This window comes from Amblyraja radiata, chromosome 5 (assembly GCF_010909765.2).
Source record: "Amblyraja radiata isolate CabotCenter1 chromosome 5, sAmbRad1.1.pri, whole genome shotgun sequence".
Lineage (NCBI taxonomy): Eukaryota > Metazoa > Chordata > Chondrichthyes > Rajiformes > Rajidae > Amblyraja > Amblyraja radiata.
The window spans coordinates 52,826,547-52,842,940 of record NC_045960.1 but is presented as its reverse complement, the minus strand read 5'-3'; the positions used below and the strand labels follow the sequence as shown (position 1 = coordinate 52,842,940).

At 42.0% G+C, this 16,394-nt stretch overlaps 1 protein-coding gene across 3 annotated transcripts in view; it reads right to left on the bottom strand.

The window, feature by feature from the left end:
* trmt11 (tRNA methyltransferase 11 homolog) overlaps positions 1-16,394 on the bottom strand; it is a 149,932-nt gene that overhangs the window by 113,011 nt on the left and 20,527 nt on the right. For all 3 annotated transcript variants that reach the window (XR_004412034.1, XM_033021217.1, XM_033021216.1), the window contains exons 6-10: positions 14,314-14,448; positions 12,813-12,969; positions 9,238-9,318; positions 3,728-3,892; positions 1,502-1,574 (exon numbers count right to left, since the gene is read on the bottom strand). Coding sequence is in view for 2 of the 3 variants with exons in the window: in XM_033021217.1 (XP_032877108.1) it covers positions 1,502-1,574; positions 3,728-3,892; positions 9,238-9,318; positions 12,813-12,969; positions 14,314-14,448 (611 nt within the window). In the remaining variant the exon portion in view is untranslated. The remainder of the gene's footprint in view (positions 1-1,501; positions 1,575-3,727; positions 3,893-9,237; positions 9,319-12,812; positions 12,970-14,313; positions 14,449-16,394) is intronic.

Here is a 16,394-nt window from a genome sequence, read left to right as displayed (position 1 = left end):
TTCTAATCGTGGTTCTGCCAGTGCACTTTGGGTTATGCATGAAACTCTTGCTTATTGGCTACAGAATGTTATTATATATTTTGCTGATTCCTTTTCTCCAGTACCCAGAAACATTGCAATCCACAGAGCACACTGAATTTTAATTTTCACCACTTTCAACATTTCAACACTTTCAAACTTTGCCCATTTCATCAAATGAAAAGAATGATAAACCTGAATTCGTAGATTATAGATTAGTTCCTAGCTCCCTTCCCAGAGTCAAAGGCACAAAGAAATAAGATCTAAGAAATAAGAGTGCCATCTGGTGGTTTAAGTTAACAAGACAAAAATAACTGCAAAAAAAATGTTAATGCTGCATTCGGAAGTCAAAGAAGAAACGATCCAGGAAAAAAGTTACTCTCTAAAGTTTATTTAACATCAAGCCATCCAGAATTTCACCCAAAACTTGTATTTACAGGTGGAAGAAGGATTGGAGGAATCTGCACTTCTGCTGACCGTTATTTAAGTCAAAGGCTGTATAACACAATATTACAGTGAGAAAGGGAGGTTAATAATGCAGCACAAGGAGCCCAAACTTCCTTTTGATCACTGGAAGCACAAATTATTTTTCTGGCCACAGTTTAGTTTAGTTTAGTTTATTGTCGCATATACCAAGGTACAGTGAAAAGCTTTTGTTCCATGCTAACCAGTCAGCAGAAAGACAAAAAATGATTACAATCAAACCATTTACAGTGTATAGCATATCTGCCAACATTTGAAAATGAACAATCTTACTCTGAGTGCACGGGTTGCCGAAGGCGCTCGCCCATTACGGGTGTGATCCAGGGGCCCGCCTTAGCTCCTGGATATTGTTTTTTTTAGTAGTTTACCGATATCGCGATATATTCAGAGCTGCCTAGTTTTGTCAGAACATTTCAGTATTCTAGTACCTGAAAATCGGTATTTTGCTGAGGAAATCAGTATTTTTAAGCGGTGCATTTTGCTGACATATTTTTTTTTTTAATGTGCGGTCATACCCATGTAAGAGTACAAGAATGCACAACTTGTTTACTGTGTATTTGTAATATGGTTTATTGTGTATTATATGTCATAGCTGCTTTCTTGCATTTATCCAGAAGTTTATCATTGAAAGTCATTTGGCAGCAATGTAGCCCCAGGCCATGGGGAAATGTTGCTACCCAATGACTTTCAATGATAAACTTCTGTAAAATACTGGAGTACATAATGCCAAAGCTTCTTTTTAATCTCTGAAGATAGCAATAGCTCACTTTATAATTTACATTACTCAGCAGCCAAGACGAAAATATACCAAATTAATACATCATTGAGACTGCTAGCTGATTTTCCAAGAAGCACAGTTACAAGAGGTTTCCTAAAGTGATTTTGAAGCCTTAAATATTTTTTAAATCTTTGGTCTGTTAATAGTGGCATAAAGTTTTAAGACACAAATAGCAATTGTATTTCAAGATCCATAAATGTTTAATTTAAGTTTTAAACTTACTATTCCTCTGCTGATTTTATAACTCCTTTCTGTGATCCTGTTTTCCGTGTAGATTCCCTTACACCATACGGAGCTATAAAACAAAAAAAGTCCCTTAAGTCATCAAAGAGGATCTGTAACTTCATACTTTTAACAATGAAGGAAGTTAACTCTGCTTTATTCTATGGTCAATTGTGAGACAAAAACAAATTCAACCATCCTTTGGTGTCTGGACCTATTTAAAACCTCATCGTGTGCAGTTTAATCACAATAAAAGTGACCCTTCTTTCCATTGATGCAGCCTGTCCTGCTGAGTTACTCAAGCATTTTGTGTCTGTCTACAACAAAAGTAAACCTATATACAGCAAATTGAACAGTCTGTGGTAACTTTGCAAATAATAATAGGTGAAAAACATGTAGAAGAAACATAATGTAACTTTTCGAAGGGTTATGTGCAGCCCTTTTAGATTTTTTACTCCATGCTGCACTGTATGTATTGCTTTTATCCATAACAATGGTAATGTAAAAATGCCCTGTAAGGAGATGTCAAGGCCAAATTCAAAATAAGACACAAAATGCTGCTGTAACTCAGTGGGGAAGGCAGCATCTCTGGAGAACATGGATAGGTGATATTTCGGGTCAGACCCTTCTTCAGACTGATTGTAGTAAGGGGGTGAAAGCTGGAAGAGAGGCAAGGACGAGACAAAGCCTGGCAAGTGATAGGTGGATACAGGTGAGGGGGGATTGATCGGCATATAGTCATAAAGTATGACCATAACCAGCGTGATGAAGTGTGTAGGAAAGAACTGCAGATGCTGGTTTAAAATGCTGGAGTAGCTTAGCGGGACAGGCAGCATCTCTGGAGAGAAGGAATGGGTGACATCAGTAAGAAATACTGCCTGAGATGCTGCCTGTCCCGCTGAGTTACTCCAGCATATTGTGTCTATCTTCGATTTAAACCAGCATCTGCAGTTCTTTCATACACATCTGCAGTTCCGTCTTCCTTCTTATATAGAGGCACAACATTAGCCACACTCCAGTCTTCTGGCACCTCATCCATGTCTAATGATGATTCATATTTCTCATCCGGGCTCCTACAACTTCTTCTCTAGCTTCCCACATTGTCCACGGATATATCCGATCAGATCCTTCGTATGCCTTAGGACTTCCAGCACCACTTTAACCACAAAACGTGCTGTCCTTCAGACATCACCATTGACTGTTCCAAGTACCCCAGCCTTAATGTCTTTCTCCACGGTAAAAACGGAGGAAAAATATTAATTGATGACCCTACCCATTTCCTGCGGTCCCGTACAGAGATGACCATTTGGTTTTGAGGCAACATATTCTCTCTCTAGTTGCCCTCATTCCCTGAGTGTACTTATAAAATATTTTTTGATTTTTCTTAAGATTATCTGCCAGAGCTATCTCCTGCCCTCTTTTTGCCCTGATTTCCTACTTAGATATGCTTCTCAGATCCTGAAATTCATTCAGGGATGCAATCGATCATAGCTGCCTATACCTATCGCATGCTTCCTTCTGTTTTCTGACCAGAGCCTCAATTTCCCTCATCATTCCGGCTTCCTTACTCCCACCTGCCTTGCCCTTTACTCTAACCAATGGCCACCCTTTGCCTTTGTCCACCCATTTCCCAATCAAAGCCCCCCTCACCTGTATCGACCTATCACTCGCCAGACTAGGGTCAAGGAAAGAGCGTTCACGTCGCGGCCCTGTTTTCACTAATCTTTCCACCACCACGCACAAGCACAAGAAGCGCAAGGCAGACACCATTGTATGCAGATGCCCAGAAGCGTGATCAGCTCTGGCCGAACAACTTCTAATCTTGTGTGTGGATTCGATAAGAAGACTCGCCAGACTATGCCATGTTCCCACTTTTCTTCCCCCTACGGCAGTTTACAGTCCCGCCCCAAAACAGCAGCTATCCACTTTCTCCAGAGATGCTGCCTGACCCTCTGAGTTACCCCAGCACTTTGTGTCCCTTGTTATAAAACAGCATCGGAAGTTCCTTAAGCCTACGAGGATAAATTCAAAACTGGCTCAAGCACAAATGCAGTACTGCCTCTATCACAATTTAACACTCTGTTGAGCAAGATTGTGGGACACCTGAGACAGTAAGAAATGTAAAAGATTGGTTTTAGAAACAAGGGACTGCAGATGCTCGTTACTTGGCTGTTTTTGGTACACAAAAACTTCAATTAAAATATAATTTCTTCAACATCAACTTACGATCAGTAATGATTGCATCAAAAAAATTGGCCTTCCTCAATATATTTTTTGACGCGTCTGAAACTAGTACATCAACATAGAATTGCTCCAAGCCATACTGCCTAAGGTTAGCCCGAATGTTCTCATCTGGTCCTCTCCATTTCTGGTCCTTCCTACTGGCCTTGCCTGCAGAATTAAAGAATGACTATATTAATCAATACCAAAATCCATTTTAGTCAAGGCAACCCTTAATCTTCTAAATTACTAACAGATTTGAAGTTGCTTTTAAAATTTGTTTTAAATCCATTTTATCTTCACTTTACACATTCTAGTTATGTTGTTTCATTGTTTCTATGTTGCTGCTTCCAGTTTTATATTTCACTAGACTAAGTGGGACCCCTTGGGAGTGTGAGGGAAACCCCGCACCTTCAGCTTTCGGCCTGACGCAGGAGATCCCGGTCCCACTCTGGCTTCACTCAGAGGCTTCCGGTTCAACTCATCAGCTTCCGCTGACTCCCCGCGAGCTGCTCAACACACTGCGCCCCTTCAGCTTTTTATTCTCCTCGCCGCATTATTGACAGCGGGTTCCGGAAGGGGCGGATTTTACGATTTTTAAACCTTCTTTTGTACCTTTTATATAATTTTAGTTACTAATAGTAACCTTTGTACTATTTTATCGATCGGAACAAAACTTATTTAACTTGCAGCAGAGGAGAATGGTGAGTAAGGTGGCGAAAAATCTTAGTGCTATGGGGGATCGTTTTTGCGCAAAGTTAATTACAACGCGGACCGGAAGTGGTCAAGATGGGAGTTTTAGTAATAGTATAGATAGATAGATGATAGACTATTGTTTCTCATTTGTTATTTCCATCATTTGATTTTCCTCTCTTTAATCCTACGGAGGGAATTTTCCAGCCTTCACCCACCACCTGCCCTCTAATGAGGTGACATGTTGCTGATTTTAAAGCATTCAATTAAGCTCAAGAATTCATAAACAATGTTTGGTCAGGTATATCACAGGTAAATGCATTGGGTAATCTTTCATATTTGGCAGTTTAGCATCAAACAGTGATAAATTAAAGGTTTTCAAATAATTTTGTGTCTTTCAACTCTTGCTCCTTTGATCTAATTACCACAACTTTTAGCCATGCCTCTCCCCTTATTTCTTTCCAGCAGAAATGTACATTAACAGCTTTTTCTTTTCTCAGGCACCATTCTACATTATCACTACCATCCTCAAAGGCAATTCGACATCCATCCTCTGCAATTGCTGGAAAATCTCTGATATTTAAAACACATCGTTGTCTCCAAGTTGAAACATAGAAACATAGAAAACAGGTGCAGGCCTGTCGAACCAGCACCGCCATTCAATATGATCATGGCTGATCATCTAAAATCAGTACCCCATTCCAGCTTTTTTCCCCATTTCCCTTGATTCCTTTAGCCCCAAGAGCTAAATCTAACTCTCTCTTGAAAACATCCAGTGAATTGGCCTCCACTGCCTTCTGTGGCAGAGAATTCCACAGATTCACAATTCTGGGTGAAAAAGTGTTTCCTCATCTCAGCCCTCAATGGCCTACCCCTTATTCTTAAACTGTGACCCCTAGTTCTGGACTCCCCCAACATCGGGAACATTTTTCTTGCATCTAGCCTGTCCAATCCCTTAAGAATTTTATATGTTTCTATAAGATGCCCTCTCATCCTTCTAAATTCAAGTGAACAATTATCCTACTCGATATAAAAGGCTGAATACACAAGAACACAAGAAATTAGGAGCAGGAGTAGGCCATTAAGCCCCTCAAACCTGTCCTGCCATTCAGTATGATCATGGCTAATCCATGATGGCCTCAACTCCTCTGCTGTGCCAGTTCCCATAACCTACAATTCCTCAATCTTTGAAATAGTTTTTATCTCCAACCTAAATGCATCTAATAGTCTGGCCTTCATCACCCCCAGTGGCAGATAATTCCAGAGATGTAATATCTGCTGAGAGAAGAAATTGAGTTTTAATAACCAGCCCCTTCTTTTGTAGCTGTGCCCCCTTGTTTGACTTTGCCTCTAGTGACAACATATCAACATTTACTCTTTCAAACAGCCTTAGGATCTTATATGTTTGAATAACCTAACATTCTTTTAAACTTCACAGACCCAAACTGTTTAGCCTCCCTTGATAGGCCAATCTTTACTTTAGTTTACTTTTGAGATACAGCATGGAGACAGGCTCTTCGGCTCACTGAGTCCATGCCAACCAGCAATCAACCCGTACACACTAACACTATCCTGCATACTAGGGAGAATTTTACAATTTACGGACGCCAATTAACCTACAAACCTGTACATCATTGGGGCGTGGGAGGAAACCGGAGCACCCAGAGGAAACACACTCCATACAGACAGCACTATCAATCAGGATCGAACCCAGGCCTCTGCCGCAGTATGTTAGCAACTCTGCCGCTGTGCCACTGTGCAGCAAAATCTTGTCATCCCAGGAATGAAGTAATAACATTTTCAGGAAAGTACAGAAAAAAATAAAGCTGGGGGAACTTAATGAGAAAGAAGGTGGAATTGTGTGGGCTTGTGACATTGTAAAGTGCAGTATAAACTATTAAACTGGTCCCCATGGATTTATCAAATACCAAAGTTTTCAGGAGTTAACAACTACAGTCTGTAAGATGAGATAACAAAAGAGACCCAAGATATAGACAGAACACCTTGTAATCAAAGCACTGAGAAATGTAGAGCCTTGACTGCCAATGCAGTCGCAGACCACAAAAACACAACAGTGAGAATAGACAATAGACAATAGGTGCAGGAGTAGGCCATTCGGCCCTTCGAGCCAGCACTGCCATTCAATGTGATCATGGCTGATCATCCACAATCACTACCCCATTCCTGCCTTCTCCCCACAGTCCCTGACTCCACTATCTTTAAGATATCTAGCTCTCTCTTGAAAGTATCCAGAGAACCGGCCTCCACCGCCCTCTGAGGCAGAGAATTCCACAGACTCACAACTCTTTGTGTGAAAAAGTGTTTCCTCATCTCTGTTCTAAATGGCTTACCCCTTATTCTTAAACTGTGGACCCTGGTCTGGACTCCTCCAACATCGGGAACATGTTTCCTGCCTCTGGCGTGTCCAAATCCTTAATAATCTTATATGTTTCAATATGATCCCCTCTCATCCTTCTAAACTCAAGAGTATACAGCCCAGCCGCTCCATTCTCTCAGCATATGACAGTCCCGCCATCCCGGGAATTAACCTTGTAAACCTACACTGCACTCACTCAATAGCAAGAATGTCCTTCCTCAAATTTGGGAACCAAAACTGCACACAATACTCCAGGTGTGGTCTCACTAGGGCCTATACAACTGCAAAAGGACCTCTTTGCTCCTATACCAACATGCCATTCGCTTTCTTCACTGCCTGCTGTACCTACATGCTTACTTCCATTGACTGATGACCAAGGATCCCCAGATCCCGTTGTACTTCCCCTTTTCCCAACTTGACACAATTTAGATAATAATCTGCCTTCCTGTTTTTGCTACCAAAGTGGATAACCTTTCATTTATCCACATTAAACTGCATCTGCCAACTCACCCAACCTGTCCAAGTCACCCAGCATACTCATAGCATCCTCCTCACAGTTCACACTGCCATCCAGCTTTGTGTCATCTGCAAATTTACTAATGTTACTTTGAATCCCTTCATCTAAATCAATGATGTATATTGTAAATAGTTGTGGTCCCAGCACCGAGCCTTGCGGTACCTCACTAGTCACTGCCTGCATTCTGAAAGGAACCCGTTAATCCCTACTCTTTGTTTCCTGTCTGTCAACCAGTTTTCTATCCATGTCAGCACTCTACCCACAATACCATGTGCCCTAATTTTGCCCACTAATCTCCTATGTGGGACCTTATCAAATGCTTTCTGAAAGTCCAAGTACACTACATCCACTGGCTCTCCCTTGTCCATTTTCCTTGTTATATCCTCAAAAAATTCCAGAAGATTAGTCAAGCATGATTTCCCCTTCATAAATCCATGCTGACTCGGACCGATCCTGTTACTGCTATCCAAATGTGCCACTACTACATCTTTTATAATTGACTCCAGCATCTTCCCCACCACCGATGTCAGGCTAACTGGTCTTTAATTCCCTGTTTTCTCTCTCCCACCTTTCTTAAAATGTGGGATAACATGAGCTACCCTCCAATCCACAGGAACTGATCCTGAATCTATAGAACATTGGAAAATAATCACCAATGCATCCACGATTTCTAGAGCCACTTCCTTAAGTATCCTGGGATGCAGACCATCAGGCCCTGGGGATTTATCAGCCTTCAGTCCCATCAGTCTACCCAACATCATTTCCTGCCTAATGTGGATTTCCTTCAGTTCCTCCGTCACCCCAGATCCTCTGGCTACTTCATCAGGAAGATTGTTTGTGTCCTCCTTAGTGAAGACGGATCCAAAGTACCTGTTCAACTCTTCTGCCATTTCCTTGTTCCCATAATAAATTCACCTTTTTTAGTCTTCAAGGAACCTGCCTTTTCCTCTTCACATACCTAAAGAAGCTTTTACTATCCTCCTTTATATTCTTGGCTAGCTTACCTTCGTACCTCATCTTTTCTCATCATTCATTATATGAATGACCAGATAATCTGTTCATGGTGTGAGCATGCAATTGATATTTGGAGGGTGGTTTCTGTAACGTCACTGGACCTTTAATCGGAGGTCTGGATTGATTAAAAATCCACAACATCTGGACCATATATATATAAATATAATTGGAACACATATCTACTATCCAACGTAATGACAAAATCATAGATTTTTTGCAAAGAAAAATATCTGAATTACTAATATTCTTTTGAGAAGGAAAAATGCTACTTGTATCTGATCTGGCCAACTGTGAATCGAACCCACAGAAATGCGATAGACTTTTAAATGCCCTTTGAAACTGCTCTGTAAATTACTAAGGCTAGTGCCCTTTTGGAACAGGTTGGCTTAACCAATACTGCTTCAACCTGTGTGAAGGAAGACATCAGAAATCTTTTCTCTTGTGGATTGTGCTGTGGATTGTTACCACCAAGGGCCATGTAAATGGGATCCCAACACGACAGCACCTTCAGGAGTACTGCTCGACATAAGTGCTGCACTGAAGAACATACAAGTTTGTAGCTTAGAGGCAAGGAAAGTACAATTGAACCAAGCCTTCTCCAAACCTCATCAAACTGCCTGTTAATTTATCTCCATCTAAGTCCCTATCCATTATACTTTATGGACTGCCCTGGGCTTTCATTTAAATGTTGAAGGCACACATTAATTAGCTTTTGTGATTCTTTGCTTAGACCATAATTATCCAATTTAAAAATTAACTCACTCGACTTGTCAACGGGAGAAAAGATAATCAAGTTTTTTTTCAATAAATCACAAATTTGCCAGGCAGATTTATCTTGTTTTTATAAGAAAGATAAGAGTAAATATAGATTACATGTGCAAGTATAACCAATGCTTAAAAATTGAAATTTCTTACCACGTCCATGAATAATGTTGTAGTCAATATCTGCCCCGCAGACAAATGCTCCAAAATGTGCACAAGCAACAAGAAGACTGCCTAGAGGAAACAAAGTGTGACTATGTAACATGAGTTGCTGCAATAGAATATTAGACTGGCCAAAAAAGAACATTATACTCAGCCAGTCTGTCCACCTTCCACTACGGCGGCGCGACTCACCCGTTGCAGCGGCCCCTACAGCCTGTCTGTCTTTTTTTATTTTTTGTCTAGTTAAATGTAGTGCTGGTGTTTTTTTAATACTGGTTTTAAATGTGTATATGTGGGGGGCGTGGGGGAGGGGGGGGGGGAGGGGGAAACTGTTTAAAATCTCTTCCCTGTCCGGGAGACCCGACCTTTTCCCTGTCGGGTCTCCGTTGTCGTTGGGGCCTAGCACCGTGGAGCGGCCTCCAACCTGAACGACCCGGGGGCTCGGGAGACTGCGGAGCTGCGGACTACTCACCATCGTGGGGCTGGCCGGCCTCGGAGCGTGGGGAGCGGTGGTGACTCGCTGCTGCGACTCGACTCCTGGGGCTCGGAGGCTCCAGCAACGCAGCCGCAGGTCCGGTGGACTGGGACATCGGGAGCTCGCGGGTCCGGGGGGAGAGACCGCTTCCCGGAGCTCCCGCAACGCGACTTCTCCAGCCCGTGTCGCGGGTTTGGAATGACCCAGAGCGGGGCCGTACATCGCCCGGCACGGCTTCATGGCCGTGGGACATTCCAGCGCCCGCCGGGGGCTCCAACTGTGTGACATTTAGACCGGGAGCGGGGCCGTAAATCGCCCGGCACGGCCTAAAATGGCAGTGGGACTTATCATCGCCCGCCTGGGGCTTGGACATCGGGAGAGAAATGGAGAACAGGGGAGAGAAAAGACTTTGCCTTCCATCACAGTGGGTTCACTGTGATGGATGTTTGTGTGAATTAAATTGTGTGTATGTCTGTAGAAATTGTCTTTGTTTGTATGGCTGTGGAAACGGAATTTCGTTTGAGCCTCACTGAGGCTCAAATGACAATAAATGGTATTGTATTGTATTGTATTGTATTGTGAAGGAATTCAGAAAGACTGTCACAAGGTCATGAGTGATAGGAGCAGAATTAGGTCATTCGGCCCATCAAGTCTACTCCGCCATTCAATCATGGCTGACCTATCTTCCCCTCTTAACCCCTTTCTCCTGCCTTCTCCCCATAACCCCCGACTAATCAAGAATCTATCTCTGCCTTAAAAATATCAATTGATCTGGCCTCCACAGCCCACTGTGGCAAAGAATTCCACAATGCTGAGGTTGGAGGGATGTACATCACATGCAGGTTGAGGAATTGAATTTAACTTAGCATCACCTTCGGCATGGACATTGTGGGCCAGATGGTCTGTCCCTGAGCTGTACTGTTCTATGTTCCGAGGAATAACACGCAAGCTCTACGCAGACAGCATTGGAGGTTAGTTTTGATCCCAGATTGCTAGGCCTATGAAGCCACTAACTGTGGCATCAATTTCCTGCTATCAAAAACATGACATTTCCTTAAAATCAGAAACTACTGTTAACATTCAGCAGATTAGGCGTATTTGTTTGAAGTAGAAATAGAGTTGATGTTCAAATGAAGATCCTTTATCAGAATTGGGAAAGTAGTAGAAGTTTGATTTAAGTTGCAGAGAGAGCGATGGAAGGTGGGTCGGGCAAAAGGTATGGGGCCACAATTGCCATGGTGATCAGATGTGAATAGATTAAAAGGAGGGAGGGAGAATACACAGAGGATCATGTAAAAGCTGTGTAGTGCAGATCAGAGCTGTGGGGAAATGCCAGTATAACCACAAGAAATGACACATTTTATCCCTTTCACATCAACAAGCAACACAAACAGAGACTTAGACAGTCCTTTCAGGTGAGGCATCTATTCACTTACAGTTCCTCTAATCTAATACCTAGTTAACTAAACCCTTATGGCACTCCCTCACGCAACCAGAGGAGATGCAATGCCTGCTCTTTTACCTCATTACTCCTCACCATCCTCGGACCCACTGTCGTTTCCAGGTGAAGCAGCAATGCCCTTGAACGTCTACCAGATTGGGTGATTGGTTCACAGATTACCTTTACTCTGTCTGCAGGGGCAAGTATGTCTGCCCAGTTGCTGGCCAGTTTAATCCTCCACCCTGATCCCACTCTGACCAGTTTATCTGTGGCTTTTCGCATTATTCCAATAAGGCCGAATGTAACTTTGAGACATCACCACGTCTGCCATCTGGACAGCCTTTGGGACTCAATATCAAATTCAACAATTTATATAACTCACTTTCTCTAGTTGTACCAAAACTACCCAGTTCAATTTTATCCATGTACATGGATAACCTAAAGCATGGTTAGGAAATTTATAGAGGGATATGGGGCCTAATGGGGGCAAATGGGACTACCTTAGAAGCGGCACCCTGGTCGGCGTGGAGGAGTTGGGCCGAAGGGCCTACTTCTGTCGTGTATGACTATGATTCTACATGTAATGTATCACGTTAATTTTTCTATCTTCAAGTAGAGGTAACATTGTGTTTTAACAGGGGTAGTGCAGTAGATCATTATCATCAATGTTTTATTATTATTATTATTAATGTTTAGTGTTTTCTGAGTCATTCGTAACTGTCACTATATGTCATGTTGTTACTTATGGGCGGAGCACCAAGGCAAATTCCTTGTATGTGAATACTTGGCCAATAAACTTACTTACTTACTTACTTAGATGTGCACTTTCAATGATTTCAGTATAAATTTTAACAAGTTCTAAATGAGGGACTGGTTCAAAAGCTTTGCCCATTGTGATCCAGGGTTTTGGTCAATTGTCTTGGCAATAGGAGATAGAGGATTATGGTAGACTGGAAGCCTGCAGCAAGTGGTGTTATGTAGGGACTGGTTCTGGGACCCCTGCTTTTTGTCATATACATAAATAAATCCAATGATATAGATACAGGCGGCATGATTAGCATATTCACACATAGCAGGGAGATTTCTGGAGTTGTTGATAGTGTTGAGTGTGAAGGGTTGTCTTAGGCTGCAGAATGATAATGCTGTGTTGGTAAATTGGACTGAGAAATGGCTAGTCATGTTTAATCGAGATAAATGTGAGGACCCACTTTAATAAATATGAAATAAGGATAGGACATACAGTGTGTGTGTGTGTGTGTGTGTGTGTGTGCGTGTGCGTGCGTGTGCGTGTGTGTGTGTGTGTGTGTGTGTGTCTTTCTGTCAAAGTCAACCATTTTCAGATTTTTTTAGGTTTGATTGGTTGGAAGCTACAGCATGGAAACAGATTCTTCGGCCCACCAACTCTATGCCGACCTTCGATCACCCATTCACACTAATTCTGTGTTATCCCACTTTCACATTCACTCCCTACACACTAGGAGCAATTTACAGGGGGTTCACAAGCTCACATGTATTTGGGATTGCTGTGTGATTTTGAATGATTGTGAATGTTAAATGTATTCCATAACAGAGACAGCTTTGGGAGATAATCTGTGCTGTGCTACATTGGCTAATGTCAGGAGCTGGTCTCAGTGGTGGTTTCCTCCTTACCTGTTCCCACAAATGGATCAAATACCAAGTCGTTGGCTCCTGCTTTGGCATGATTTGCTATTAGAAAGGAAAGACCGGCATCCATGCTGGTATTACCAATGAAGTGACGCTTCTTCACACTATACAAGTTGATTAGCTCCCTTTGACCATCAGCAATCTAAATAGGAAACAGAATGAACATTCATTTATTAATTCTCCGACCTTCTTTTAAGGATACACTATTTTTTCTCTTCCTGATCAAATTCAATGAGGATGGTTTATGACTTGATGGGGAACCTGTAGGCCACGATGTGTAGGAAGGAACTACAGATGACGGTTTACACCAAAAATAGACACAAAAAGCTGGAGCAACTCAGCGGGTCAGGCAGCATCTCTGGAGATATGGAATAGGTGAAGTTTCGGGTCAAGATCTGAAGAAGGGTCCCAATCCGAATCATCACCTATTCCTTTTCTCCAGAAGTGCTGCCTGACCCGCTGAGTTACTCCAGCTTTCTGTGTATATCTGCAGGTCATGGTGTTCCAATTCACCTGTGGACCTTGTCCTTGTTGGGGAAGACACTGCAGCCTTGCGAGATGCTGGCAGATAGTCCAATGAGTATCGTTTTGTACGTTGGAAGTAATGCAGATATGGTGCTCTATCATGGCGAAAATAAATGGTTAGGGTTGATTCCAATTATTCTGTCTGCATGGTATTGAGTACTTAAATGTTGTTGGTGTTGTACTCATTTAGGCGTGGAGATTGGATGGTGGAAAGTCTTTGGAGTGTCAGGAGATGAGTTATTTGCTCTAGGATAGCCAACCTCTGGTCTGCCTTTTTAACCACTCTATTCATGTGGTTGATCCAGTTGCCATGTCAATGGTAATTTTAATGACAGTGCACAAGGTAACATTAATCATATTGGTGAACATCAAGGGCAACTGGTTAGACTCTAAAACCTAAATAATTGGCAAATAATCAATGTTATGGTGTTTTAGGAATTGTCACCAAGATACTGCAGATAACAACACCCAGGCTCTTTACTAGTGTCATGCAGTAAATTTTACATTCACCTGAGAAGGTATCAGTTTAATCTCTTCCAAAAGTGCACTTCAACCTGTGCAACTCGCTCTTTGAAGAGTATTTGGAGTGTTAACATAGATTTCTGTGCTCAAATCTCTGGAGAGTAACTTGAACCTACAACCTACGGACTCAGAGTGGGGGGCTCCTATCAAATGAAACACAACCAACCTCACATGTACCTAGGATGGCATATACTGAAGATTCAATATTCACATGCATAACTTCCACCATAAGTTACCGTGAGAATCCTGGATAGCTCCCATTCCGTTTAGGCATGGAGGCCAATGAAAGAATCCTTCTGCCAGTTTGCTTGACCGACTAATTTACCGCCGATCGATTAAATATTTGACATTTTCTGGTTTCTGACAGTTAGTTTATTTCCACAGGAATATAGTTTAAAATTTTTAATATAAATTAATATTCTATTTCCCTAAATCTCACCCATCTTCCAAAATAAATACAAAAGGGTTTCTCTGGAGCGTTATTTGGATCTGTACCGTAGTCTTCAAGTAACCAGAACTCATGTTCTGGATTCTTTAGTTTTACTGTTCCTTGAAATGGCAAGAATCCTAAATCCTGTATGACATGAAATAAAGTTAAAACAATATCATAGGCAGTACAGAACAAAATTTACTAATCAGAACTAATATTTTGTTAAGAGTGAAGACATTAATTAGATCAATATACACTTTCAATGAATGTGAACTAAATGAGCTTAGAACTGTTACATTTATCTTACTTTCCATAGCTCTTATATTCATCCATACGTAGAATACATAATATCTTTCAGATTTGTAAAAACATTTTAAATACATATTTATAACTCAGATAAAATAAAACATAGCATATTTTTCTGCTGAGTTTGCAGCAAAATTAAGGGAAATTAAATTGCCTATTTTAAAATTGAGTTTGTGGGAGCAAATTATAAATGTGATATCTTCCTAACAATCTATTGATACTGATAAGATTAGCTCTCCCTTCCTCCACAATTTTTTAATTGAAATTGAAATTGAAATTGATTTTATTAGGGACAGTGCATATTAATAAACATTTACATGTAATACACAAGATTGTAGCCAGTAGCTAATTTCCATCTTTAGTCCCAAACAAGGTAAACACATCCCAAACAAGGTAAAAACAAAAGACAAAAACAAACAATATGGTTTAGCCTGCAGTCATAACATAGAATAAATAACAAACACTCAACACAGTTTAAAGTCCCAAAGTCATTGTCTCTTCCCTCCTTGCTCTCCCTCTGCGCTGAGGCAATCCAAGCCTCCGATGTTGTGACCCCGCCGGGTGATGGTAGGTAAGTCCCGCGGCTGAATCCGAGCTCCGCAAACGGGCCGGTTCAAACTCCGCGGCCCGGGGCGGTCGAAGCTGCCGAAGCTGCCGACCTCCAGTCCAGCGGACGCAGCTGTAGTTGCGGGAGCTCCGGAAAACAGAACTCGAGTTCCCGATGATGTCGTCCACTGGCCCACTGGCCCGCGGCCGAGCCTCCGAGGCTCCAAAGTCGGGTCGGAAGTTGTGTCGCACCGCAACCACAGCCCCGAAGTCGGCCAGGCTCGCATTGATAAGTCCTGGCTCTGCTCCACAGCCTCCACAGCCTCGAGGTCGTTCGCAGTTGGAGCTCCGCGATAGGCCTCAGCGCAGACGGACACGGAGACGGGGATACGACAGGAAATGTCGCATCCCCCCAAAGGAAGAGTCACAAAACATATTACACCCACCCCCCCACACATACACAGCTAAATAAACCGAAATAAACTGTAAAAACAGGACAAAAGAAAACAAAAAACAGAAAAGACAAACGGACTGCAGGCGAGCCGCAGCTGCAAGGCTCACTCCCACTTTATTCATAAGATGTGGAAGTTATTAGCAATACCATTCCCCACTTGCTCTGTGATTTAAGAGTCAGCATAGATGGTGACAGTGAAGTCATATATAAGTAGTTCGTAGAAAGGAGAAAGGAGATTGACAGATTCTTGATTAGTAAGGCAGAGATTGACAAATTCTTGATTAGTTAGTATATCAGGGGCTATGGGGAGAAGGCAGGAGAATGGAGTTGAGAGGGAAAGATAGATCAGCCATGATTGAATAGCGGAGTAGACTTGATGAGCCAAATGGCCTAATTTCTGCTCCTAGTACTTATGAACTTACGAAATGGCAGTTTCATTACCTCAGAACAATAGTTACCTAATTGGGTTTCATTAACAAATTAGCTGTTTGCACAATTGTCTTTCTTTGATGAATTATCAATAGCCAACTATGAGTATACAGATTTCGAGGTAATTTCCTGTATGTTGCCATAATGGGATTGGGAGTTTCAAATACCAAATGATTTGCCTCACATGACACCCACTAAGATGTCTCAATTTTACCCATGAATCAAAGGATAATTTATCTCTTTCTCAGGTAATATTTATTTTCTAACCACATGTCTCAGTGTCATTTACCCAGAACAAGAAGGTGACTTCCCTTTCAGTTTTCTTAATGCCTGTGCATCTTCTACATTCCCACTC